At 52.5% G+C, this 23,437-nt stretch overlaps 1 protein-coding gene across 4 annotated transcripts in view; it reads left to right on the forward strand.

Moving 5' to 3' along the window:
• Positions 1-23,437, forward strand: part of RGS3 (regulator of G protein signaling 3) — a 128,746-nt gene that overhangs the window by 19,196 nt on the left and 86,113 nt on the right. For 2 of the 4 annotated variants that reach the window (XM_024762166.1, XM_024762168.1), the window contains exons 3-12: positions 14-72; positions 1,125-1,219; positions 2,199-2,267; positions 10,118-10,178; positions 11,358-11,448; positions 12,013-12,068; positions 18,522-18,603; positions 19,364-19,469; positions 20,254-20,605; positions 21,471-21,510. In XM_024762166.1, coding sequence (XP_024617934.1) covers positions 14-72; positions 1,125-1,219; positions 2,199-2,267; positions 10,118-10,178; positions 11,358-11,448; positions 12,013-12,068; positions 18,522-18,603; positions 19,364-19,469; positions 20,254-20,605; positions 21,471-21,510 — 1,011 coding nt within the window. Of the gene's footprint in view, positions 1-13; positions 73-1,124; positions 1,220-2,198; positions 2,268-10,117; positions 10,179-11,357; positions 11,449-12,012; positions 12,069-14,476; positions 14,586-18,521; positions 18,604-19,363; positions 19,470-20,253; positions 20,606-21,470; positions 21,511-23,437 lie in introns of those variants that run through there. The other 2 variants (XM_024762167.1, XM_024762171.1) reach the window with 1 other exon arrangement.

Raw genomic sequence — 23,437 nt, forward strand, 5'->3', positions numbered from 1 at the left:
ATTCTGAGTTTAGTCATAGAAGGCAAAGGCCTGATGAGCAAGGAGCCTGGCGTCTGTGATTCCTACGTGAAGGTACATGATGAGCTGGAGGTGGGGTGGGGCGTGGTGAGGGACCACATCACCGGACTGAGTTCCAAGGTCCCAGCACGCCTGTGGGCCTCGGGTCATTCGAGGTGGCAGCTGCGGTTACATCATTTGGTCAGTAGGCGTTTATTAAGCCTAGTGACGAGACCCTGAGCTGAGGTGGACCCCCTTCCCTTAGCCCGGCTTGGTCTCTAGGGCTTCCTGCAAGCTCTGGAATCTTATGGGTGATCTTGTGCATCACCCCATGGGTGAGCACTGTGAGCGTGTGGTTGACGGAGATCCACAGGCAATCCCAAGCCCTCTGGTGAAAAGCAACATCTTCACCCCTCCCTTCCCCAAAACTAGAGGCAGCGTGGCAGTTTGGGTGGTGGGGTAGAGGGAGTGTCTCTCAGGGCTGGAGGATCCGTCTGAAAGGAGCCCTTGCAGTGAAGACAGAGGCCCCATAGGGGCAGGGGGCCTACTTCCAGCCGGAGCCAAAGGCCAGGCGCCTCCCAGAGTGTGGCAGCCGGATGTCAGGTGCAGGCTTTGGTGCACCGCTCTGCCTTCTTCCCGAAGCCGCCAGGCTGCTCAGAGGCCCCTGTGGGCTGGGACAAGGTCAGCAGCGGGGTGGGAACCTGCGGCGGGGGATGCATGGCACTAGGACGAGAGCGTGGGTGGGGGGCCTTGGCAGAGGCTGGCCTGGAGCCATCTGGGAAGGGAGCACTCAGCAGCTGCTGGGAACTTAAAAGTGAAGAGGCCTTGTGCTTTGGGGGAACCTCTCTGCTTGGAGGAAGAGCAGAGATGGTCAAGTTGCACCCCATCTCTGCCTGGGCCTGGTGCTGCCTCCTGGGTACCACCCCTGTGAGGCCCTGTCCTGGCATCTGACTGCAGTGCCTCCAGCCCAGGTCTCCTCTTCCTTTCCTGGAGTTTGATTGAGGACTCCACTCTGTCCGCTGCGGAAGCTGATTTGAAGAACACTTGGGATGTGCAGAGTCAGCCACTGGGGTTAGGTGATTACATGGCTCTGAGATCGGCTAACCCTTACTTTTCTCCAATTCAAGATTTCTTTGGTCCCCGAAGATAACCGACTACGCTGTCAGAAGACGCAGACCATTCCAGACTGCAGAGACCCAGTCTTCCACGAGCACTTCTTCCTGTAAGAGTCTGGAGCAGCTGGGCCCTCGAGAGCAGAGGGAAGGAGTGTTTATCTGGAAACAGCTCTGTTTGCCAAATCTAGAATCAGATCTAAGCAGAAAAACAGTGACTTCTAAAGGGTATCTTTGCTTTCTCATTTACTTGTGTCCTTGCCTCCCTGGCACCTGGCCCAGCAGCAAGGCCCACAGTGATACGGTATCATGTGGCAGGTTCTCATAACTAAAATGTCCAGCCTGAGGCTGGCAGCCCCTGAAAAAAGTAGGCAATTAATTTCCCACTGTGCCTCGGGACAAACTTTCTCCTTTAGCAGAAGGAATTTTCCAAGCTGAGGGATGTTTTGCCTCCCCTCCCGACTGTCCCCAACTTGCTAACCTCTCTGAGTCTTGGCTTCCTTATTTGTAAAATGGGGCTGATAACGTTACCAACCTCAGAGAGCAGAGGTGTAAATGAGACAGTATAACACAGAGTGTCAGGTGTTATTGTCATTATTTCTTCCCCTCATCCCTGAACTCTGGGACCAATGGGAAGGTAATGGACATTTTGTATTTTCCTATTAGTGAAAACTAATCATATTTTGTTATTTTCCTTACTACACAAGGTAATTTTGCTTATTGTAGAAAAATAGAAAATATAGGCAAACAAGAAGAAGAAGAGAGAAAACACTCCAAGTCCTGCTACTCACTGATATGTTCTGTGGTGTTTCTTTTCAGATCTTCGAATTTGTGTGGCTGTGTGTTTCCAAAGATGGCATTGTTCTATACTATTGTGTTGTAACCTCCTTTTCATCCCTAACCATGTAATGTAAACTCTTTCATGAATGTAAATACTCATCTCCCACACTATTTGTGCTGTAGTTTATTTAACCAGCTCCTATGGTTGGTGTTCAGGTTATTTCCAAAATTTGCCATGATGCTGGACTCCGTGGGTCTGGACTGGAGCTCGGCCCTGCTAACACATTTACTGTCTGGTTTGCTTTGCAGTCCTGTCCAAGAGGAAGATGAACAGAAGCGCCTTCTGGTCACAGTGTGGAACAGGGCAGGTGACTCCAGGTGAGGGGAACTGCTGAGCTGGAGGGGAGATCCTGCTCTGGGCTCACGGGTGGCAGCCAGGTGGCCAGCATACAGAAGGGGCTCAGTTAGTGCTTGTTGGGTAAATGAATGGTGGTGGCTAAGTTTGAGAGGCTGCCGCTGCCCTGAGTCCCCGTCACTCCAGGCGATGCCAAGGATCACGTTACCAATGTCCACTTGCTGAACCCTTGGTATCAACAAGACGCTGTGTTGGCCACTGGGGTGCCAACCAGCCTACGTGTGGCTTCTGCTCTCGAGGCACCTACTTTCAGAAGAGGACACCAGGCTCTGCATGGAGGCAAATTACAGTCACAATACGCACAGGCTCAGTTCCACAGGAGCAGAAGCTGCATGAAAAATGGGTCCATTTCTCTCTTAGTCACCACTGTAGCCAGTGCCTAGCACGTAGATGTTTGGTGATTATTGGCTGGAGGAATAAAGGAACAAAATGAGTAATAGGACAGTAAGTGTGGGAAGAAGGAGAGTTCATCATGGGCTGAGGCGATCGAGGAAGGCTTCACTGCGAAAAGCGGGACTTTGAACTTGGGGCAGAGCTCAAGAATAAGACAAGGAGAGGAGTCTGGAAAGGGCATTGCAGGCAGGAGCGCAGCACGAGCAAAGGCAAAGAGGCAGGAACACATGCGGGGGGCTCAGGCTGCCATGAGGAGGCCAGTTTAGGAGGTGCAGAGTTTTGTGTAGGAAAAACCTAACAGGTTTCAGGCAGCCCAGGACGCAGGAGGCGGATGTGGTCGTTAGTAATGGCGGCCAGTACAGAGCAAGGGAAGAGTGCTGGGTGGTGAGGGTGAGAATCAGCTGCTGAGGGAAGGGAATGGAAGTGGGTGAGAGCACTTGACTGCGTGGCCTGCTGTGAGCAGCAGGGCCTCATTCAGCTGGTGCAGCCCGAGAAATCTGGGAGACTCTGTGGCCAGTAACATTTGTCCAATAATCGTAGAACAGAATGGTGACCGGAAAAGGGCCTAGGTGAATGAAAATCAGCTCAACTCACCAGCTTAGACCCAGAAAATATTTTTGGGCTCAGTGCTTTTTGGTACCCTAAATTTGATAGCTAGTATGCTTTTAAAATTGAGCCTTCCTCAGCTTTCATAACGAAAGGTTTGTCTTTCAACAGAGTATCATTTACTGATACTTTATCGTTTACTGATATCGTAAACAAGAGCAATCGTTTACTGGGTGTTGACCACAAGCCAGGGTTTAACAGTGCATTATCTCATTTAGTTCTTAAAGCAACTCTAAGGGAAGTGTGTTTTTGTCTTAAGTTTTCAGAAAAGGAAACTGAAGCTAAGAAAGGGAGTTACTCGCCTAAGTTCGCATGGCCAGGGAACGGTAGGGGCAAGATGGGAACCCAGGTATTTAGACCCTAGAGTCTTCAGTCTCAACCGGTAGCGTACAGAGGGCAGGGCAGGAGTGGAGAGGGATCTGCAAACTCACTGGTGTTGCTGGAGGGTCAATTACAAAGTAGGGACTGACTGGAGGTAAGATGAAGAGGCTGTCATGAACCACATCGGATCATTCTGTAGGGTTTCTTTGGAGTGTGAATTTTCTCAGAAGGGCCAGTAGTTCTCAGTCCTGGCTATGCATCAGAATCACCTGGGATGCTGGTGAGGAACATAGGTTCCCAGGTAACACATCAGATGGATTAAGTCCAGATTTTCACGGGCAGGGCCTAGGAATCTGCACTTACCCAAGTTCTCAGGGTGAATCTCATGCAGCCAGCTTGGTGTTTGGGAATCTGGTGATGGGGAGATACTGAAGGGTGTTGAGCAGGGGAGTGACAGGTGTGTATGCTAGATCTATCACTCTGGTAGGTCTTTTGGAGGTTGGGGAGGAGCTGGGAGATTCTTGTGGTGACTCTGTGAGAGAGATGATGTAGGGATAGAGAGGAGGGAAACAGACCCAGGATATATTTAGGAGCTTAAACCAATAGTACTTAGCGGTGATCTGGCTGTGAGAGCAGTGGGAGAAGTCAAGGATAACTCCTGGGTAGCTGGTGACGTCTTCAGCTAAGCCAGAGTGTACCGGAGGGGAAGGGGGAGCAGCTGTGGATATGGTGAGATGGAGGTGCCTGGAGGGCAGCCAGCTGAGAGCTGTGCTGTGCAGGAAGGTTGCCTTTGCTGACCTGACGCTCAGGGGAGAGAGAGGTCTGTGGAGGTGTGGGAGCCGTGCCCGCCAAGGTGGTGGGTGAAATTTTGAGCAGGTGAGACCACCCAGGAAGACAGTAGGTGCCAAGGACGAAGGGTCAGAATCCAGCCTTGAAGGGATGGGCACAGGAAGGGAAAGCCCTGAAGGAGACAGAGGAGGAATGGCGGAGAGACAGAAGGACGCCTGGCGAGCCTTCTGGATGGAGGCAGACACCAAACTGGGAGTCACCGCTCCCTCTGCTGTGACCACTCTCCTGCGAGAGCACAGTGAGCCAGGCGGAGCCTGCTGGAGAAGGGGGCAGCAGTGCACTTGGCGGTTTTTGGAAAAGAAAGTGAGGCCAGGGAAAGTGAGTCAGCGCCCAGTGAGGCAGCGTGACAGAGGCAGTGTCTCTGCTTGTTGCCTATTTTGGGAAAGTGAGATTCCTTATTAAACAAAACACAGGCAAACTCGTGGTCACAGTCCCAACCCAAAGCTCAAGAGGGACAGAGCAGGCTCAGGCAGACCTGCTTTCCCAACAGATGGCCCTGCCCAAGGTGCCAGCACCGCAGTGACCGGCTCAGCAGGTGGGAAGCATAGTATCGACCCATCCCTGAATGAGAAGGCCTCTGAGCTGGAGGAGACAGACAGGGCGCTTGCTGTGTGTTGCACACTGTCCTGGGTACTCTGTGCCGAACACTCTCAGATCAAATTGTGCTTCTCCGAAGGACGGACATGCAACTTCACAACATGAAGGACAATTACAGAAGGAAGGAAACAAACATTTATGAACTCTTCTCTGTGCCAAGCACTTTACATACATTATCTCATTTAATCCTCACAGCGACCCTGAGAGGTAGGAATTATTACTGTCTGTCTCTTCAGAGAAGAGAAAACTGAGATTTACGAAGGCTAAGGAACTTGCCCAAGGTTATATAATACCTCATATTTATTAATCACTTAATGTCCACTAAGTGTGTGGACATTAAGCATATTCCATGCATTTTCTAATTTAATCCTCACAACACTATATAAAGTAGGCATTATTGATGTCTCTCTTTTACAGGGACAGAGAGGTTAAGTAACTTGCCCAAGGTAACACAGCCAGCACGTGGTGAAAACAAGATGCAAATCCAGGTAGCCTGGTGCCAAACCACATTATAGTACACTTGACCAGCTCACCCAGGTGATAAAGGGCTCCAAAGCCACACCCTTTCTGTCAGTACACTTGTGCCTCAGGCCTCAGGCTACCTCTCATAGCATTTATAATGTAGTTTTATATAAATCATCCAGCTGAATATGTGGCAGTTACATTGTTTTTTAAAAATTATTTATTTAGGCTGCGCTGGCTCTTAGCTGTGGCACACGGGATCTTTGTTGCCACGTGTGGGCTCTTCGTTGCAGGATGAGGGATCTTTAGTTGCGGCACACAGGCTCTTTTAGTTGTGGCATGTGGGCTTTTTTAGTTGCAGCATGCGGGCTTTAGTTGCGCCGTGTGGGATCTAGTTCTCTGACCAGGGATCGAACCCCTGCCCCCTGCATTGGGAGCACAGTCTTAACTACTGGACTGCAGGGAAGTGTCCCGTCAGTTAGGAAATGAAAAGGGAGCATCTGTTTCATGAATTGTCTTGATCCTTCCAGTTATGGCTGTAAATTTGTATTAGAGAAGCAAGATGATCTACAAGGAAGTTCTGGGGGTGCTGGCGGATTTCAGCTCACACGGTGGTTTCAGCTCTTGGTGGGAGCTGAGGAGAACCAGGCCTCAGAGCAGTAGACTTTGGCTTAGCTCCAACTCGCTATGAGACTGTGGATAGGTCCCTTCCCTGCTCTGCGCCTCATTTTCTTCACCTGTAAAATGCAGTGATCTCAAAGATTTCTTTTGGCTTGCAGGTTCTGTGAGTTTTTAAGAAATTATAGACATTTTCAAACATATGCAAAGTTAGAAAATAGTATTTAATAAACCCTCACATACTCGTAGCCCAGCTTCATCAATTATCAATATATGGCCAATTTTATTTCATTTATGCCCTCACCCACTTTCCCCTCCTCCAGTGGATTATTTTGAAGCAAATCCCAGACATCATCTCATCTCAGCTATATAAATCTCTAAAAGATGGCTTAAGAAAACAACCACAATGCCATTATCACATTTAAAAATTAGCAGTAACTCCTTAATATCACTGATTATGGAACTGAACTACTTAAAAGTTTTGTTTGATGATACGGTAGAAGCCAAACTGAAGCTTCTAGTGTCAATCATAGTGTTTTCAGAACTTGTGGTCAGAGAACAATCTTAGAGAGAATTGTAATGTTATGCATCAAGTTAAAAAAAAACCCAAAACACACACAGCATGTGTTTGAAAAACGTAATCTTTTATGCTAATAGTAATTACGTATATGGAGAGGCTGCTTGCTGTGTGTCACACACTATCCTGGGTACTGTGTGCTCTTTCCTTTAAACTATTTTATAAAAAACCTCAGTGCCAAGTGCAGTGCCATAAAGTTAGAAAGCTTGTGACCAGAGATGGGGACTGAGCTTAAGGAAAGAAAAAATGATTGGAAAAATATTGTGTGATTTAAGCCATCAAATTAAAAATAAATTGAGATTAAATGGGATAAGTCTGTAACAGAAATAGTTTAAGCCCCTGAGAGAGAGAATTAAAGTGCATTCCCTTAAAATAATGCATTTTCATTTTGTAGCGGGTCTCCTACCCTGTGCTCAAAAGTAAACTGAGCCAAGTACAGCCATCCCTCTGTGTCCATGGGGGATTTGTTCCAGGACCCCCGTGGATACCAAAATCCATGGATGCTCAAGTCCCTTTATATAAAGTGGTATAGTATAGTCGGCCCTCCGTATCCATGGGTTCCGCATCCTTTCATACGGAGGGCTGGCTGTACTATTGCCCTTGAATGTTCCATGAAGCCTTACCTCTGAGCCTTTGTACCAGCTGTTGCCTTTGCCTGAAATGCTCTTCCTTTCCTTCTCTTTGGCTTAACTCTTTAGGCCTTCTTTGAGCATCTCAGTCCTAAACTACCTCTTGCCTCTCTAAGCTTTCAGCATTTGTTGCCTGTACTGTTCATCTCTCAGTCTCACTCTGTCTAGTGACATCCCTTGTATTGCTGTCTTGAACTGGTATTTAAATTCCTGAATGTTTGTCTTGTTTCCTTAATGCTGCAGCTCCTTGCCCAGTGCCTGCCAACGTGGGCATGATGGGTTCGTCCGTTTGTCAAGGCTTCACTGAGCTTAGGGTTTGGCATTCAGAAGTACCCAAGGCTTGGCCCCTGAGACTTTGTGCCTAGAGAAATTTCAGGCGGTGTCCCAAGTTTATTACCTGACCAGTGTATTACCGTGTACTCAGGCTGCATGTAGAAAAAGTCTTTCTTCTTCCAAAGGTTTTCAAAAACAGGCTTCAGAAGTAGCTAATTGAAGAACACTTAGAGGTTCCTGCTTATGGACATTAACTGTGACCATTTGCTTGGCCTAAATTATCATGAAATCATTGGAGGCCCCTTAGCAGGAAGCAAAGCTCACGGGAGGCTATTAACCATTTAGTATTCTTTAAGCACCAGAGGGTGAAATTTCCACTTACTGAAGAGCAGGGAGAGGCAGCCTTTATTACAGCTAAAGCATCCTGCCTGAAGATTTAGAAAGTTACAGCCATACTCAGTGTGAAAGAAAAGTGTACAGCAAGGCAGTGTGGGCACCTAGATACCAGCTGGGTTGCTTCTGAATGTGTTGACACACAAAATTAAATCAGTGATGAGGACTTTGGCAAAGTCTTGACAAGGCTTTTCTGGGATGTCAGCTCAGGTCAGTGTCTGCCACTCATGTTGGTCACTGCAGCTGCCCCTCCATTAGTGCTGACTTGGCCACTTGCCAGGAGGGAGGAGTATTTGTTTTTGGTGCTGGGTGGGCAGGTGGATGTGGAAGGGTCACTTTAATGAGTGACTACACTGTTCTCTATCAGTAGATGGTTAATATGGCCTGGTATGATGGGAGGGGGCAAGGAAGGAGAAGAGAGCAGGTGCAGCCCGGGCTGCAGGAAAGCGGGGGCAGGAAGAGAGAGCTGGGGGGGTGGGTGGTAGCAGAGTGAGAGTAGCTGGGGAGACATGGCCTGGTGTAGAGTATGCATCTGTGGGGGAGGGGTACCAGCTTTGAGAATCCATCCCCAGCATTCTGCATCCCTGGCCCTCAATCGGCTTGGCTCCCGGCAAGAAGCCAGTTTTGTTTTGCTTAGGACTGTCAGGTGGTAGGCTGCCACCCTTTCTGGAGAATCCAAACAAAATGTATTTATAAAGTTGTTGTACACTACTGGTCCTCGACTGGGGCAGGCACGGGTGGGTGCCCTGTAGGATCCCCTGGATAGCTTACTCCAGACTCGCATGCGCAGACCCCACCTTGGACATACTGGGTCTGGATCTCAGGAGCCAGCTCTGGGGCACAGGACTTGGACAGGCTCTTCAGGGTGTTCTGTGGACTTGTTCAGGCCCCCTTAGACCAGGCTCCGAGGAGGCACATCTCCAGGGAGTTAGTTCACTACCCATCTAGGTAGCTCATTACATCCTTGGCTTTGATATGGTGCCTTCCCCAGAACATGCTGAATCCCTCGTCTGTGTGGGTCCCTCACATATTGAAGTCAACCATCAGGGTTCTGCTCCAGTCTTAATACCCATGTTGTTTCTTGATTAATAGCTATTAAACCAATCTCTGAAGAGGCCTGAGTTGGCGATATGCTAAGAGAGAAGAGGTAGAAAAAAAAAAAACATTTATACTACTTTTTTTTTTCTGATTTCAAAAGTAGTGCTTGTTCCCAGTGAAAATTTAAAAACACTAAAAACCCAAAGGAGAAAAGAAAAACCTTTCTATTCCTACCTGCCAGATACACCCATTGTTAATATTTTGGTGGACATCTTTCTCATTAAACTTTGTAAACTTGCTTTTATCTCATAATAGCAATATTATTTTTGGCATTTCATTAATATTAATCTATGCTATCACTGTTGAAAGCTGCCAAGTATCAATCAGTCCCTCAGTGTTGCACATTGGAACTCAATGATGGACATGCTTCAGGAGCTTTGAATTACCCTTAGTGAAGTAGGACCCAAATGAACTCAGCCTGTCTGCACAACATGACATTTCCATGAGTCCTGACCCTGGCTCATGTGTACTGGCCCACTGGCAGCCAGGTCAGGGTGGTCTTGGCAACTTTTGTGTGTCAGGTTGGTTTGGACCTTGACCTGGAACTGTCCAAGCACTGCCCAGGTCTTGCCTGGACCTAAGACAAAGCTTCTTGAGCTTGAGGTCCCATAACTTTTCTCCTGGATTGAGCATCACCAGCAGACATGGGAGCTGAAATTCCCTTTGGGGACTGGCTCTTCAGACCTACCAGCACCAGCACAGTTCAAACCTCCGAGGTAACTCTGAGCTTCTGTGGTTGGCTTCCCATGGGACTCTACTACTAATGAGTCCTGTGACCTTGGCAAGGGGATCAACTCAGCCTCAGTTTTTTCCTCTGTGAAGTGGAGAGAAGAACTCCAGCCTCACTCGCAAAGTTGGAAAGATCAAATGAGACAATGCAGGTAAAAGTGCTTCGTAAACCACAGTGCATCAGGCAAACCTATGTTACACTTGACAATCGACCTCCCGACGTAGTGCAATGAAAAGGTGCTCACTCGAGCTTCTCTTGTTCTCCCAGACAGAGTGGACTCATCGGCTGCATGAGCTTCGGGGTGAAGTCCCTCCTGACTCCGGACAAGGTGGGTCCTAGGGAAGCTTCTGGCAGGGTCAGGCCACCTAGGCCAGGGCTGGTACAGGCAGAGGCCTTTGTCTGGAAGCCCTGCGGCGGGGCTTCAGTCTGTGAGATGGTGCCCCACTGAGACAGGTGCCCCCTGGCCTGATAACAACACTGTTACTGGTGTGACCAAGGGTCTGGGTTCCTGCCTTGGCTCGTTCTTGTCAGAGACCAGTTGTTAGGCGGCTCCAAGCCTTCCCAGAAGGCTCTAGGTCTGGTGTCTTCCCTTAAGGACACAGGCAGGTCCCTCAGAGCTCAGAGCACTCCCTGCCCTGGAGGATGAGGGATGGGTGCTTCTCGTGGTCTGTTCCAGGGGTTGCCTTGACGTTGTTTGCCAGGTCGCAGGTTTCTGGGCCTAGCAGGTGCTCAGGGATGGAGTGGGCATCCTCTGTGGAGCTTTTCTTCAGGCTGGGTGAGGACTGTGGGACCTAGAGGCCCCTCCGTCTGGGTGGCCAGACCCTTACGCAGCTCTACTTGGATGGCACTCCCCGCATTGGAGGCTTTTGAGCAGGGGACGGATGTGCGCCTCTTGCATATCCCTGGAGATGTTCTGGTGGCCTGCTGCAAGGAGTTGCCAGGTGGCCCTGCCACCCAGCTCTGTGTCCTGGAAGTGAAGTCTGGGGTAGGTGGCTGAGGACCCTTTATCCTACATGTGGGTCCCAACTATCTTGTCTTGACTCCAGTCTTGGCCTTATTCCCTCTTGGGAGCAGATGTCTGCCCCTGGGGACTGCTCAGGGGCCTCAGGATGCCTGCTTTCTGGCCTCTCCCTCCTTCCCTCCCTCCCTCCCTTCTGTTCTGTCAACATTTATTGGGCTCCTGCTGTGTACCAGGCACAGTGCTAGGCACATCAAGGAGCCTGTGCACAGCCTAGTGGGGGAGGCAAGCCTGTGAGTAGACTTGTTCTCCGGGGACAAGAGGCGTGGGAAGTCGGCAGAGGGGAGGATCAGCTCTGCCTGGAGCATCAAGGAGGGCTTCCTGGAGGTGGGAAGGGAGGGTTCGGGGAAGGGAGGCTGGAGTGTGTGTGCCTGCAGAGACGCTGCTCCTGAGGAGGCTGTCCAGCTGCTGCTTTTTGACGGGGATTGGTGGCTGCCTGACCTGTGCCCCCTGCCTCCTCTGAGCATGTCACGCCTTCTCTTGTGACAGGAGACCAGCGGCTGGTACTACCTGCTGGGCGAGGACCTGGGCCGGACCAAGCACCTGAAGGTGGCCAGGCGGAGACTGCGGCCCCTGAGAGGTGCATGCCCACCACCTTCAGTTCTGCCCAGACATGCCGACCCCCAGGGCTCCCCCCACTCCACTGTGTAGTAGCCTCAGTCCCTGTGTTTTGTGGCATGTGTCACCCTAGGCTGCCATCAGACCCTGGGCCCAGGGCCTTCTCACGGGTGCTTGCTAGAATGCAGCCTGCAGGCAGCCTCATGCCCATGACTCCTTTATTTATCTAGCTCATGGAGGGCTGGGCTTTTGGACCTTCCCGTGTGGCCATTCCTCAGGGTCTGTGGTCTCAGGATCCCCTCTGGTCTGCCTGGCTGACCTTGGGGCGCCCACCTCTGCAGACAGGCCATGTGGGCCCTGCTGTGGGTCCTGAGGATTTTCCCCTTCTGCTCTGTCCTTCGCACGCACCCATCTGTCTCCTGAGCCCCTGCCTGGCCCGAGCCTGGGCATTCCCACATCCTGGGGGCCAGCAGTGACCTTGTCCTCCACATGGGTCTGGCACCCTGGCCTCATCCTCTGGGTGGTCTGTGGAACGGGCACTTAGATGCCAGCAGAAACTTTCTGACTCTGCTCTGTCACCTTCCAGACCCTTTGTTGAGACTGTTGGGAGGTGAGGACACCGAGAACAGGGAGAAACTCAAGGTAGGTGGGGACAACCTGGGCAGGACTGACGGGCCCTGAGCACTGCTCTGGGCTCTAACCTGCTTCTGGTCAGTCCCTTGGCCCAGGAGACCCCTAAACATGGAGCATTCAGTGACTGAGACTCAGATTCACTTGGTGCTTGGAAACTCAGCAAGTTGTGCATTTTTTAAGAGGTTATTTCTGGTGCTTTTCTCGGGTTACTCAAGCTTGGGGCAGGAGTGGGGAGAGAGCCGGGCCCCGGCCCCTGGAAATAGAGGAGTCTGGGTTGTACTGACTTTCGGTCTCTTGAAGCCGAGTCCTCCCTTTCCTGCAGGCCCCCTCAGGCCCCTTGCCTCCCCTGCCACTGTGGCCCAATTCCCCTTCAGGTTTGGCCCCCTTGCTATCAGGGAGCAGCTGTGAGTCTGAGCCCGAGACCGATGGGTCCTCACTTCACTAGGGCTTTGAAGCTAGAGAGTAACCTTCCTATAGGGATTTTGGGGAATTCATCCAAATTTGTCCCTTTGCAGGCCATGGCAGGTGATCTCTGCTTTTCTCTAACCACTAAGAGAGGGAGAAACAAGCCCCCGGTGCTGAGTAGCCCCTCGGTTGTTATCTAACATGACCCTCACTCCCACCTCTGAGGTGGTTGTTACTACCCATTTCACAGATGAGTGAGACTTGTAAGGTTCAGAGATGTTAGGTCACTCTCTGTGGCCACACAGCCAGCAAATATGGCTTCAGGTATGGCTGTCTCCTGCAAGTGGCCTAGTTGGGAAAATACGACAGTGATATTTTCCATGATAATTTATGGCACTTAGGTGTATTATTAGCTACAAGACATTTCCCCTTTCATTCACTCAAGTCATTCACTCATGCATTCATTAAGTATTTATTGAACATCTACATGGGCTAGGCCCTGTGCCGGGTGCCAGGATACAGCTGTCAAAGATCCCTGCCCTCACAGAGCGTACGGGCTGGGGCTGCACTGCCCGTGATGGCAGCCACTAGCCACCGGTGGCTACTGAGCGTTCGAAATTGTGGCTAGTATGAACGAGGACCTGAATTTCAAATTTTATTTTAAAATTTAAATTGCACCTGTGTCTAATCACTACCATATTGGATAGTACAGTATTAGAGTAACTTGCTGGATCTCTGTTTTCCGTGGCTTCATTACAAGTTTAGAAGCTTTCTTCCAGCTTCAGTGGGGGAGCTGCAAAGGCCTTTCTCCCTCTCTGTGTACATGCCGAGCACAGAGAGGACAGTGACCAGGGAGTCTCCCTGGGGATCTGTGAGAATTGCCCGGACATCAACACTGCAGGTTTCTAGGTGGCCTGGGAGGGTCCTACTTCGTGCTGGGCTCTGCACACAGGCCCTGACCTCTGGGGGCATTGTTCTGAGGCGCGTTTGATTTTCCTCGGCTTGCACACGCAGAGATGTCCGTAGGACTCAGCAAGGTGTGGGTGATCGTCAGAGGCTTGGTTAGGGCAGGGGGAGAACCTCAAGAGGTGACCTGTTCAACTCCCTCTTCGTGTGCATGGAGGGAAGGAGGCTTAGAAGCCTGGCTGGCCTGACCACTGTCACAGTAACGAAAGCTGGGCTGGACCAAGGGACACTCTCTGGCATGAAGGATGTGAGTGGCTGGGTAGTTTTCCTCAGGGGCTCTGAGGTTGGTGGAAGGGGCTCTAGGCTCACCAGGCACTGCTCTACAAGGCAGGAACCAAGACTGGGGCTCTGGTCCCAGCTCCACCCCACCCTGCTGTGTGATCTCAACTGCTCAAGGCCCCCACTTCTTCACCAGTAAAAAGAGGATGCTGGATTATGGAGTGATTGGAAATCCCTTCCCAACTTGACTTTATGGTCTGTCATCAGATCCTTCAAGCAGCCCACGTACATGGATGAGGAAACTGACTTTTAAGTAGCTTCTGAGTGGCAGGCAAACTCCAGATGTTTTGTATTCCCTGTCTTGACGTGGGATGTCTGTGGGTGCAAAGCATCCTTAGGTTCTTAGGCTGAGTTAGTTCCCTGCATTTGTACCAGTTCCCTGCATTTGTTCCTCGGATTTGCAGGGGGAGGCGGCGTTGTTACAGAGTGGGCTGTGTTTTCTGCCTGGGTTCTCCTCCAGCCAGGGGTGTTTGTGAGAACACTGGAATCACAAAGTGGCCCATGGCGGAGAATGCAGCCAGAACAAAGGCGCCCTCTCCCCGCCGGGGCCCGGGGAATACTAACTAGTTGACAGGAATTTTAATATAAAACTCTCCCTCTTCCTTGTCATTCGGAGGTTTCAGGAAGCCTTCGGGCTTATCGTGCAGAGGCACACAGCACAGACAGGGCTTGGGGAGGTGAGAGGTGATTTCCTGCCATTCTTCTGCGGGGCGGGCTTCCCAGGGCGGTCATGCCAGGCTGACGGGGCGCAGTGCGGGCTCCCACTGCTGGGGGGGAGAGCTGGGTTTTCATGGGGCGGCAGTCGAGGCAGGACCCGCAGCCATGAACCGCTTCAATGGGCTCTGCAAGGTGTGTTCGGAGCGCCGCTACCGCCAGGTGGGTGCTTGGCCCCTTGGGGGGCGCATGGGGTGTCATTGGGGGTCAGGGATGAGGGCTCACCGAGCAGGACTTGTCTTCCCACAAGGCCTTTCTTGCCTCCTCCTGGCCCCTTGCAGGTTCATTGTGATCTGGGGGGGAGGATAGAGGCAGGAACTGGCCCCAAGGTGGCCTTTACCTGCCGCCCCTCTTTAGGGGCAGACGAGGCCAGCTCTTCGCCATCCTAACCACTGACTGGGTGGTGTCCATGGTGAGATTATCTAGTTGATTTTCTGTCATTTTTATTTGGGAGGAGTGTGGGTTAAAAAGAGCATCCCAAGCCTGAGATTGTAAGTGGCTAGGTTGCTGAGCAGCTGGATTTGTGTTTTTTTGCTAACTTTCCCTACTTCTGATGGGACGGCAGTGCCTGTCCTGTGTTGTGTAGGTGTGATTGTGTTCTAGCGTGTGTTGGTGTGTGCTTGTGAGCGAGGTGGGATGTGTCTGCGTATATGTGCGCACACATGATTTTCCTCCCGGGTGGCTGTGATGCCTTGAAGTGGGTCCGGAGTCCTCTGGCTCCAGAGCCCAACTTCACGGAGAGGGCTTGGCCCTCAGCCTCCAGTCTCAGGATGTGGGGCAGAGTGGGAGTGATGATCCCTTAGCCCCCAAGACTCTTCTGGAACTGTGAGGGACATTTTTTTTTTTCTTATAAAAAGGGCATGGTGTCAGACAGGGTGAAGGCAAGGGATGTCCAGATTTTGGGAATGTCCAAGCTGATGGGACTCTGGAATGGTTCTGATTTTAAAAGTATAGAAAAGTCCCCCTGTGTTTTAATGACCAGCCTGGAATCTGGGTCCTGAACTCCTTCAAACTGGCAGACTTAGGTCTCAGGGAGATGCTCAGAGGGGCCTCCTGCACCGTGAGTGGGACACGTGTGTTCTCTCTCCAGTCCCCAGCTCTCAGGGCCCTCCCGCACTCCTGGAGCCTGCAGAGCAGCCCCTGTGACACTGGCAACTGGATGGCGGGGTGGTGAGGCACAGAGGGCACTGGATGGGAGGTCGAGAAGTCCTCGGTCACTTGGGACTACAGGCCTGAGGACCGGGACACTCTGGCAGTCACAGTAGGACCAGGCATGAGTGCGGTCCGGGCCTGGGGCTCTGGGACTCAAGTTCAAGACGGATCCCCTGCTAGAAAGTAGTGCGGGGTTGAGGGCACCAGCTTTGTGCCGGACCCGGGCTCACATCCAGCTCTGCCCTTCTTGAGGTCTGACTCTTGTGCATGGCAGTTTACCTCCCTGAGCCTCAGTCTTCCTGTCAGTGGAATAGGGTGATAATGTGACGATGCTGTGAAAGTAAATGGAATATGTATGAAGTGCCTGGTGCAGGGGGTTCAATAACTGTGGCACTTAGGGATTGGGATTGAAGTCTAGGCATGACAGAGGGTCAGAAATCAGGCAGGAGGGCAGAAGTGAGATGCTGGCATGGGTGAGATCTGAGAGCAGTAGCAGTTCCTGCACTGGACAGGAAAGAGCAAGAAGCACCCCGGGAAGGATGGCCTCTGCCAGGAGTCGCTGAGATCCCAGAGATAGGGCAGGGCTGCTTCCCTTGCCTCTTGACCCTGAGGCCTGAGGTCAGAGAGGAGGGCCGAGAGCTTACTTGCTTCAGGCCTCAGTTTCCTTCTCTGTAAAATGGGCATACTGAAACTAGCCCTGCATTCCCTCAGGGCTGCAGTGATGATCAGGTTCTCTGGACATTGTCCTCTCAACGTGGTCGTGGTCACGATGGACAGAGCATAATTCTGCTTCCTTTATGCAGTCCCACCCCCTCACACTGAGCAGGAGAGGGGCTCGCTTCCCAACACCGTCTCCTCTTCCCTTCTTCCCAGCCCCCAGCTGGCCTGGACTGTTGTCTGGACTGGCTCTGCTTAGCCTGGTGCCCAGGAAGGCAGAGGGGTCTCCTGTCCACAGTCCCACCTGGATGCGGGGAACAGGCAGTTTTCTGGAGCACCCTCCTTCTCTCCAGATTCAGCTTTGGGGCCAGTCCCCAAACTGTTAGCCCTGGGTGCTGGAACTGGTTTTCCAGAGCTGCACCCCAGGCAGGAGGGGCCGTGGCTCTTGGTGGTGTAGGACTGGGGAAGTGCTAGCAAAATGCTGGCATCCCAGCTTCTGCCTGGGTTGAGGGTGGGCTGTGAGGTCCCAAAAATCCCTGCTGGTTGCATGGAGTGGACTGGGCTCCTGTCATCGTCCCTTGGCCTCAGTCTGGGCTTTCCGCGCTCACTCCAGAGTTTGTTTTTCTTTCTTTCTTTCCATTTTTTTTCTCTTCCTGTCTTAGCTGTGTGTTTTCCCAGAATTCTTATGGGAACAGGGTATTTTCCTGCCCCCCCCCGCCCCTTCCCCTTGTCTGTCAGATTTCCTGTTTTACAAACTCGCTTTGAATCCAGGCCCAGGGCTGGTGGGAAGCAGAGCCTCAGGGGCCTCCCCAGCAGCATCCAAGGGCCTGGGTCACCCTGGGCTCCCCGGCTCTCCCCTTTCCCATGCCTGGCCTTTGGGACAGCTGGCAGGTGAATGCCGGGCACCCAGCCTGGAAGAGGTAACCCCTAAAGGAAGGAGACAGCAGTCTCCTAACGAGACGGTGGCCCTTGACCTCTTTCAGCACTGCTGAGCTGGCTTCTTCCTCAGCCTGCCTGGGGTGCCCTACCCCATGCTGCACTGGGGCCCACGCCACATCCAGGGCGCCAGACCCCTTTTCTGACTTCAGCTGCCTTAGTCTGTTGCTCTCATACACCTGCTCTGAGCAGCCTGGAATTGCTCTTTGAGTGGGCAGGGGCTGGGCTTTCTGCACCCCTCCCAAAGCCTAACTGGGGGTGCACAGAGAGGGCATGCAGCAAGGTAGAACTGAACTGAGCTAGCAGACCGCGCCGCCCCCTGCCAGCTTTCCGCTGCTGGTGGGAGGCTGCAGCGCTGTCCTCACTAGCGGAGCACTTGCTGGTTCCTGCCGTGCTCCAGGCCTGTCATCTAAAGTCAAAGCACAAAGGACTCTTCCCAGCACCATCCTCATGTTCTGCTGTAATGCTTAACATGACCTGCTTTGCTTTCTAGAGATCAGTGTACCCTCATGCTCCTCTGGGAGCCAGAGACCAAGGCCTCATGACCTGGTACCTCACCAGAGCCTGGCATGCAGTAGGAGCTCAATAATTGCATGTTGCTTTGAAAAGAGCATCCAGATGGCAGGGCCCTTTCAGGGGACTTCTGAAAGTAGGGGTTGTGGATCTGCCACGCACACAGGCTGCAGCAGGCACAGTGAGGTCATTGGCTAGTTCAGGTTCAGCCAGGAAGCCTATCTGTGCCCTCACTTGCCCCCTCACCCGGGAGCCCTCACTGATACCTTGAGGCCCTGGCAGTGGACGGTCCTGAGACCCCTAGCACGTGTCCCCTGCCCCTTGGCCTGAGGTGGTGAGTGTGTGCATCCCTGTCTTCCCTCCCCTGTGCTCTGGGAGGGCAGCCAACAGGCCAGCTTTGTCTCTGGGCCCTCAGCATGGGGCCAGCCTTGGGCCGATGCTCCATGAACCCCTGGGGAAAGGAGGAAGGGACCTAGCAGGCAGTGGGTCACAGGTGAGGCGGAGACGTGCAGTGCAGTGGGCCCTTGGGTAAAGGGCTAGGCCACATGTCTGCCAGGGCTGAGGAAGGCGAGATTCAGCCTTCCAAGGCTCGGTCTGGGCCCTTCCACATGGGCCTGGCTTACCTCCTGAGCTCCCAGCCTTCCTGCTTGGCCCACAACCCAGTGCTCAAGATGCCTGGGCCAAGATAGGGACAGCGAGGGGCCGGCCAGCCTCCTTCTTGGCTCCAGCAACCTTGGAGAGGAAGGTGGCTCTGGGGTGGGGACTGTCTTCTTCACGACCTTGGAGCAGAGGCAGCAGCCTCATGGCTTCTGGGAGTAACTGGGCAGGGCTGTGTCCTAGATTACCATCCCGAGGGGGAAGGACGGCTTCGGCTTCACCATCTGCTGCGACTCTCCAGTCCGAGTCCAGGCCGTGGATTCCGGTGAGTGAGTGTCTCGGGTGATGCCAGCCCGAGGCTTTGCAAACAAGATGTTGGAACTGAAAGGGGAGCCCTAAACTGGAGCAAAGTGTCCTGGTTTTTCAAAACGAGAAGAATAATATTTTTAAATGACCACAGATGAAAGTGAGGTCTATGAAAATACACCTACTCTTTTTTTTTTTGTTTTTAATCAAAATGAAAATAGATTTTTATATTTTGTTTCCCAATCATTTCAAACAGGAACTAAACCTATATTTTCAGTAATGGCTGCATGGGAAAATGAGAGTCATTTATGAACTCGATTTGGAAGCAGTATTTTATCCTATTCCAGCCTGATTAGCACTTAAAAATAGTCATTCCCTCCCTATTTTTCACAAAGAAAAGACTTCTAGTCACAGAGTGAGCATCCAAAGTGGAGAAGCTGGGACATGGTGATCTGGGTGCCCCCATTGCCTGTGAGCCTGGCAGCAAGGAAGGGTTCTCAAGGGGTGGGAGGCCCTGGGCAGGGAGGGGGGCCTGGTGGGGAGGTGGACAGCAGAGAGAGGTCAGCCAGTACTGGGTATGTGGGCAGGGAGGAAGTGAGGGCAAAGGGGAGCCTCCCTTCAAGGTCCCCGAGAGCCCCCGAGGTTGGCCCTTCATTGACAGGTGAAGAAACAGAGGGGAGCGGTCCTTGTCCAAGGTCACTGGAAGCAAAGGACCCCGGGGCTTTTGAGGGGGTTGTGGGCTTCAGGAGCCCCTGAGTGGCTTTTCTTTGTCCCTGCAGGGGGCCCTGCAGAGCGGGCAGGGCTGCAGCAGCTGGACACGGTGCTGCAGCTGAACGAGAGGCCCGTGGAGCACTGGAAATGCGTGGAGCTGGCACACGAGATCCGGTGACAGGGGCGGCGGGCAGCCCGGGGCCTCGGGCTGGGGCACACCTCCCCTCCCCTCCCCAGACCTGGGCACACGCCTCGCCCGTTCCTCCTTCCCAGCCGTGAGCAATTCACTTTGCTCCTTGGGGAATCAGTTTCTTCGCCTGAAATTGGAAAGTTCAGGTTCTGAGCAATTTTGGATCCCAGAGCAGACAGCAGGGAAGAAGCTCTCAAACAGACCCTGTGGTTCGTGGTGCAGCCCCAGGGGGTCGCTCTCTACTTTAGCTCATTAGTTCTGCTACCTCAGAGCTAAGCCCTTGGTTTCCTGAGGATGCGTAGATGTTGCGAACATTTTCAATCGCACAGCTAAACAGTTATTCTTTAAATTTGGGGGTCTCCTAAATTTCGACCCTCTGGGTTAAAGCCCTCGTGGCCCATTTTAGGTTTGCTTCTAGAATGACCGGATGAGGGGTTGTACACAGGCCGTGGCTTGCCTGCTCCTCCTTGATAATACTTTGTGTCCAGGAGGCACATCACTAGTTGAGTTTGGTCTTCTTTCTTGTTTACTTGGCCTTGGCCTCAGTGTCCTTCCCAGCCTCTGCCAGTCAACTAGAGTCGACCTAAGGGACCCCTTTGCTGTCTCTACTTTAGATGGCCTCTGCATCCCTTCCTGTTCTGGCACTGGGGCTTCCCTGCCCTCTTCCCCTCTCTTCCTCTGTGCCCCCACAGGCCCCTACCATGGCTGACTTTGGTCTCCCCCAGACTCAACTTCCCTTTGTGACTCCCCGCCTCCTCCAACTTCCAGGAGCTGCCCCAGCGAGATCATCCTGCTTGTGTGGCGTATGGTCCCCCAGGTCAAGCCGGGGCCAGATGGCGGGGTCCTGCGGCGGGCGTCCTGCAAGTCGACCCATGACCTCCAGTCGCCCCCCAACAAGCGGGAGAAGAACTGCACCCACGGGGCCCAGGCACGGCCAGAGCAGCGCCACAGCTGTCACCTGGTGTGTGACAGCTCGGATGGGCTGCTGCTCGGTGGCTGGGAGCGCTACACTGAGGTGACCAAGCGCGGGGGCCAGCACACCCTGCCTGCACTGTCCCGTGCCACTGCCCCCGCCGACCCCAACTACATCATCCTGGCCCCGCTGAACCCTGGGAGCCAGGTATGGACAGCTGGTTCAGGGGAGGTGAAGGGCATGGGTCCCTGAGTGAGGCCAGGAAGATGCGAAGACTCAAAATTGTGTTGTGAGGAGCCTGCCAGGGGCTTGGAGTGGGGAGCAGGGAAGTGGGCTATGTGTTAACTCCAGCCGCTATAGGGCTGTCCTGTAGGGCTGTCCCCGGCAGAGACAGCAGGTGGGTCTTTGTGGCCTCAGGGCACAGATCCAGGGCCACGGGAGGTCACACGGTAGAAGATTTCACCTCAAAAGAAGGAAGAGCTTTCTGCCAGTCTGCACTTAACCTCAGCGGAATGGGCTGTGTGGTAGGCAGCGAGCCCGTCATAGGAGCTGTAAGATGGAGTAATGGAATGTCAGCGTGTGTGCCCCAAAATATCGGTCCCAGGAGATACTCTGGGAAGAAAGTTTCTTGATGTCAAATGAGTTTGAGAAACACCTTATACTCTCTTCCTCTTCTGGGAGATTCCCAATGCATATTAGCCTATTTGAGGCTCTGAGGGCATCTGCAGTGAAGAAGGTGGTTTACCCTTGTTTAACCGAGCATTTCTCAAACTCCCCTGACGGTGTACCCTTTGTGGCGGAGTTGTTAGCGTCCCAAGTGCCAGTGTTTCACAGAACACACTTCAAGGGGTTAGACTTGATGACAGCTAAAGCCTCGTTCAACTCGAACATTCTAGAGGATTCTAGATTCTGTGATCCCTCCAGGCCCCCCTCTCAGCTCATTAGCGGGACTGCTGTTTTGCCCTCGTGCCCTGAGGTGCTCCCCTCCTATCCCCAGGCCAGGGCTGAGCAGCCTGCCTGGTGGTCTGCCCCGTTCCTGGGGCTGAGGTAGTTCTCTGTCTTTCCCTCGCAGCTGCTGCGGCCTGTGTACCAGGAGGATGCCATCCCCGAAGGTGAGTCTCTCCTCTGCTGCTGTGCCCTCTGAGCCCGGAGAGATGGCGAGGTTAGCTGCGAGGCTGGGCCCCACCTCCTCCTCTGAGTTGGGAGACCTTCCCAACAGAGTCAAGATCCCCCCCTCCCCATTTTGACACAGACTCTGTCTCCTCTTGGGACCTTTTTCTTCCTCACTGAACCAGTGTCTTTCTTCCTTGGACCCTGAACTGAGGAGGAAGAGAGGGCATCTTCCCAGAGCAGTCTAATAGATGGTGTTCAGGACTCAGGCATTCAGCTGAGATTCAACCAACGTTACTGAGCAACCAATATATGTAAGGTGCTGTAGGCACTGTGGTCAGGCCAGCTCGGGAGGGAGGCACGGAATTTGGAGCTGGGAGGTTCCAAATTGGAGTTGTATGAGTTTGAGCAACTCATGTCCCCTCACTGAGCCTCAGTTTCTTTATTTATAAAACGGGGCTGATAATTCCCACTTCAGAGGGTGTTGGGAGGATTGAAGGAGATAATGGTTTTGAGTGGCAGCCTATTTGCTGAGTGATGTTACACAGAAGTTAGCTAGCTGTCTTTGAAGTGCACAGATGGCTCTGCTGTTTGAAGGGATTTTTCTCCTTTGCCCTTCAAATCCTGACCTTATTTTTTAAGGGCCAGGGAGAGAAGCTGGGCTCAAAACCAATTCCTTCTCCCAGGAAACCTGGGGTATCAGTGTTGCTGCTGGAGTTGGCTGGGCATTCCTTTAGGCCCTCTCTGCGCTGGCCTGAGTCTAGCTGGCTGGAGTCCAGGTGGTATCTGGAGGGTTGAGACCAACCTTGCCTGGTGGTCCATGGTGCTGACCTTGGATATGCTTGAGCCCTTCCTTCTTTGACCTCCTTCTTTGTGAATGGCCTTTTCCCAACCACTTGCAGACTTGCTTCCTTGCTGTCCCCCTCTGTCAGTAGCATGAAGACGACGCTTGCTTAGAGCAGGTGCCCTTTGGAGGGAAAAGGGCTCCCATCAGGCTCAGAGTTGCAGATGGAAGCCATCTTTATTCTCTCCAGGCTGGGGCATTTGGGTGTTAGGGCTTGGTCTGTTGGAAATGAAATCTGTGTTCCTTCCGGAGAAAAGTCTGATGGTGATTCAACACTGAGTTTTAAAAAAGCTTTTAGTTGCCACATCAGGTTAGAGTGGAGATGTCACTGCTAAATGGTGACCCCATTAAGGGCAGGGCCTAGGCCTGCTCACCTCCGTGTGTCTGAGGCTGCTCCCAGGGTCTGACAGACAGCAGGTACTCAACAGAATTTTATTGGAGTGACTGACTGAAGGGGAGTGACTCTGGTTGCCTCCAAGGTTTGCAGACTGCTTATGGGGGAAGGGAGCTGGAGAGATGTGTGGGTTGAGGCAGCCTGGTGTGGTTCCTTCTCGGCCGAGAGATGCCTCTTGGTGTCCTCCCAACTCGTGTCCACATTTTGGTTCCCCTCTGAGAATACAGTACTTAGTAAACCAAGAAGGGCAGAGTCACGCAGGCTGTGGGAGAGGGACAAGTGAGGAAATGATGCTGCTATTAATAACAGTGGTAACTTTTGAACGCATTATATTAAGAACTTGACCTGACTTCATTCATTCTTTTTTTTAAATTAATTTATTTTATATTTATTTTTGGCTGTGTTGGGTCTTCGTTTCTTTGCGAGGGCTTTCTCCAGTTGCGGCGAGCAGGGGCCACTCTTCATCACGGTGCGCGGGCCTCTCACTGTTGTGGCCTCTCCCGTTGCAGAGCACAGGCTCCAGACGTGCAGGCTCAGTGGCCATGGCTCACGGGCCCAGCCGCTCCGCGGCATGTGGGATCTTCCCGGACCGGGGCACGAACCCGTGTCCCCTGCACTGGCAGGTGGATTCCTAACCACTGTGCCACCAGAGAAGCCCTGACTTCATTTATTCTTCACGATGATAATTATT

Source organism: Neophocaena asiaeorientalis, unplaced genomic scaffold, assembly GCF_003031525.2.
Source record: "Neophocaena asiaeorientalis asiaeorientalis breed wild unplaced genomic scaffold, Neophocaena_asiaeorientalis_V1.1 scaffold78, whole genome shotgun sequence".
Taxonomy (NCBI): Eukaryota; Metazoa; Chordata; class Mammalia; order Artiodactyla; family Phocoenidae; genus Neophocaena; species Neophocaena asiaeorientalis.